General features: G+C 32.5%; 1 protein-coding gene across 1 annotated transcript; it reads left to right on the top strand.

Annotated features, from left to right (window-relative positions):
* The first annotated feature begins 1,107 nt into the window (after nucleotides 1–1,107).
* On the top strand, nucleotides 1,108–3,088 carry LOC108319778 (thymidine kinase a). The gene is made up of 4 exons (XM_017551026.2): nucleotides 1,108–1,350; nucleotides 1,455–1,599; nucleotides 2,319–2,440; nucleotides 2,539–3,088. Exons 1-4 carry the CDS (start codon nucleotides 1,199–1,201, stop codon nucleotides 2,801–2,803), a joined length of 684 nt encoding a protein of 227 aa, XP_017406515.1. The 5' UTR covers nucleotides 1,108–1,198; the 3' UTR covers nucleotides 2,804–3,088.
* Nucleotides 3,089–3,687: the final 599 nt, after the last annotated feature.

Here is a 3,687-nt window from a genome sequence, read left to right as displayed (position 1 = left end):
TTCCTTCTACATTTTGGACACACCCTAAGCCTATAAATAGAGGTGTTTTCACCATTGTATTCTCACTTTGAGATTAGTAATGAAATGCTTCCAAAATATTAAGTCATTCTATTAGTCTCTAAAGTTACAACTAAGCATCTCATGTGGTCTCCTCTATCATCTTTCTCTAGAGTTGACCTACCTCTTTAAAAGCACCATCAAACACCACTCCGCTATCACTAAAGCACTCAAACCGTGAACATCTTTTCTCATTTACACCATTGCTTTGGCCCAACCTAACTTGAGAAGATTACTATCACAGTCTATTCCTACGAACAAAGTAGTTACGAGAGCTTCTCAACAATAAGGCTTCATTGTCGCCAATGAGGATAAGAAAAATGTATTCACAATCATCTCATTCTTATATTAAATTTTAAAAAAATTAAGTATTACTCGTAATTTTACTAATAGCATATGAATATTATAAGCAAAAATAATTTTAAACTATAAATTCAAGTGTAAATTTATTTTTCATTTTTATCTTCATAACTCAATAAAAAAAATGTAGAAACAAAATTAACATCATAAGAACTTATAAATGGACTCATTTAGTAAAAAATAATCAAATATTGTAGCGTTAAATCTCTCAAAAACTTTTGGAATATATATAACTACTCTTTATTCTTCTCATTTTTAAAACTTGTATGTATTGAATATTAAATAATATACTAAATTCAAATAATTAGCATACTAATACTAAAATGCTTGTGTAGTTTTTTTTTTTACAATAATTATGGAATCAATAGTCAAAATAACCTTTGATGGGACGTTTTCGCTATTTTTTTTTCATAAATATAAATATTAGAGTAAATTGTGCCCACAATTTCTGATTTTTTCTTAAATTATACATATATTTTTAAATTCTACACAATTTTTTCATTTTAAAAATATTATCTTTCTTACATTATTATACTTATCTCCTCCTTTAAAAGAAAAAATACACCAGTACTCTCGCTATCTTTTCGCTTTAAGCGTTCGAAAATTTGTTTCCCGCCAGTTGAACTCTTATGTGTTCCCTCCACAATTTAAATCCTCCCCCTGAACCCTATCGAATCAAACAATCCCAAAACCGCTCTATAAATGCGGAATCAACCTTGTCCTTTTTCCTCGTGATTCATCAAACCCAAACACCTCTTTTCGCGTTCCAACTTCTCTCTCAATGGCTTCTTCTTCTTCTTCTCTTTCCCTCTCACCAGACACCAAAGACCTTTCTCACCCATCTGGTGAGGTCCATGTTATTGTGGGCCCCATGTTCGCTGGCAAGACCACTGCGCTTCTTCGTCGTATCAAATCCGAGCTCAACGCTGCCAGGTTATTTTTCAATTCCCACCTTTCTTTTTTCTTTTCAGATCTTTGTTGATTCCATGATTTTCTATTGGTTGTTTTGCTAACAGTTTCGTTATTTTGCTGTGAAGGAATGTGGTGATGTTGAAGTCAAGCAAGGACACAAGATATGCGATTGACTCGGTTGTGACGCACGATGGGATTAAATTTCCTTGTTGGGCGTTACCGAATCTCTTGTCTTTCAGAGAAAAATATGGCCATGGTGCTTATCAGAAGGTATTTTTGTTTTGTTTTTTTTTCTTTTTTGTGTTTACTGTTTTCTAAAGTAATTCTTTTAGCTTTCAATTTTTCAATCCTTTTTATTCAGTGGTATTTTTATTTAAATAAATAAAATTTAATTTAATTTTATCAAAATTCTATGTGTAACTTTCATTTTTCATGTTATATTTTTGGTCTTGTATGTGCTATGGTGAAAAATAATTTTGCCAATTTATTAGTATATTTTATATGCATATATTTTTGTTTTATAGCCACTCCTTTTTAAAGAGTTTTAACATTTAATGTGTTTCAATTGAGAAATTGATTATTAAAAAGACCGACTAGGGAATCGTACAACTCTTACTATCAATTCCCATTCCTTTCTATACGTGCTTCTTTTCCTTAACATCACTAAAGCATTTTATTAAACGATCTAAGAGGATCAAAATTCATTAGTTATAATTAAGGTTTTATTATTTGGTTATGGCCATAATCTTATTTTTGTCCTAAGTGTTGCTATTGGTGCAAAAATGCCTTACAAATGCAATTAACGTAATTGCAATTTTGGTGGTAAGGAATCCAAGGGTCTTGATATTGGAGTAGCAGTTTAGGTTGTTGGTTTGGTTGTAATTATTAAGATCAGGGTTACAGTGAACTTCAAGGTTTTAAGGTGCAGTCCTTAACAGAAAGAATCACTGAAATATTTATTACTTTGACTAATGTTTGGTGGGATGCAGTTGGATGTGATTGGAATAGACGAAGCACAATTTTTTGAGGACCTATACGAGTTTTGCTGCAAGGCTGCTGACGAGGATGGTAAAACTGTAATCGTTGCAGGCCTGGATGGTGATTACTTAAGGTATTGTTCAGAAATACACATATAAGTGTCATTTGATTGTAGGCCTTTTTCTGATTTTTTTTTCTTCAAATTCTTATATTTCACCTTACCCTTTTCAGGAGAAGCTTTGGCTCAGTGCTTCACATAATTCCTCTAGCAGATTCTGTCACCAAGTTAACAGCCCGTTGCGAACTATGTGGCAAACGTGCTTTCTTCACCTTGAGGAAGACAGAGGATCAAGAGACTGAACTCATTGGTGGGGCTGATGTGTATATGCCTGTTTGTCGTCTACATTATATGAACAGCCATGTTGCTGAGAGGATTGTTCTCCAATCTCAAACTGTCAAAACTGATTCCCTTCTTGAGCCAGCTACAGATGTTTAAGGCTCATTGGAAATTGGCTTGAATGCGTTCTCTCCACTATGCTTCATTGATTGGTCACACAGCCATGTTGGTCTGAATCTCACTTGATGTATTTGCTTTATCAGCCTTCTGTTTATATTTAGAATTTTATGTATAGATGAAGTTTTTTAATGCTGCTTTGTTGTCTCTTATGCTACCTATGGTTTGCTCTATTGTTTATGCTTGATTTTTATGTATATCATTTTCTGGAAGTGAGGAAACAGTGTAACAAGTTTAGGAAGTTAATTGAATGCATCTTCAAGATTATTTTTCTTCTGCCTATTTGAACTGCATCATGTGAGATGCATTTTGATGTAAAATTAAACGTAGATCAAAACGCTCACTCTATTAGACAAAGGCAATCTAGTTTGCATTTTAAATAAATTGACTTTTTGATTGAATTTGATCATACCTGGACCGTTCTAGAAAACTAAAATTCTAAATGAAATTATGTTTTCTAAATTCGTCATTAACACTGTACCTTTGTGTTGAATTCTTATTTTTATTGATTGATTACTAACAATGATATGCAAGTGAACTTCGTGTCCTTATCAAAATTAGGAGCGAGAAAAACTGTGAATTTGTGGGATCATAATGATATGCAATTTCGTTTGAGGAAAAGAGATTTGTGAGTATTGAATATGTTTTTACAATAATGCTCCTATATAAAGTGTAATATGTATTATACTAATCAATTCTATACGAATCAATTTCATAGAATGGGAATGGATTCCATGGAAGTGGGAACTGATCCATTCCATAAATTTATAAATAATTATGGGATGGGGAAAAGAAGTTCTCTCTCTCTCTCTCTCTCTCTCTCTCTCTCTCTCTCTCTCTCTCTCTATATATATATATATATATAT

This window comes from Vigna angularis, chromosome 6, assembly GCF_016808095.1.
Source record: "Vigna angularis cultivar LongXiaoDou No.4 chromosome 6, ASM1680809v1, whole genome shotgun sequence".
Taxonomy (NCBI): Eukaryota; Viridiplantae; Streptophyta; class Magnoliopsida; order Fabales; family Fabaceae; genus Vigna; species Vigna angularis.
The sequence above is the reverse complement of the archived record's forward strand: the minus strand, read 5'-3'. Positions and strand labels throughout refer to the sequence as shown.

Bases quoted from the DNA above. Each gene is read 5' to 3' on its own strand.
- LOC108319778 (XM_017551026.2), top strand. From the start codon at position 1,199: ATGGCTTCTTCTTCTTCTTCTCTTTCCCTCTCACCAGACACCAAAGAC. The intron at 1,351-1,454 runs GTTATTTTTCAA...TTTGCTGTGAAG, and splicing joins TCCGAGCTCAACGCTGCCAG to GAATGTGGTGATGTTGAAGT. The intron at 2,441-2,538 runs GTATTGTTCAGA...TACCCTTTTCAG, and splicing joins CTGGATGGTGATTACTTAAG to GAGAAGCTTTGGCTCAGTGC.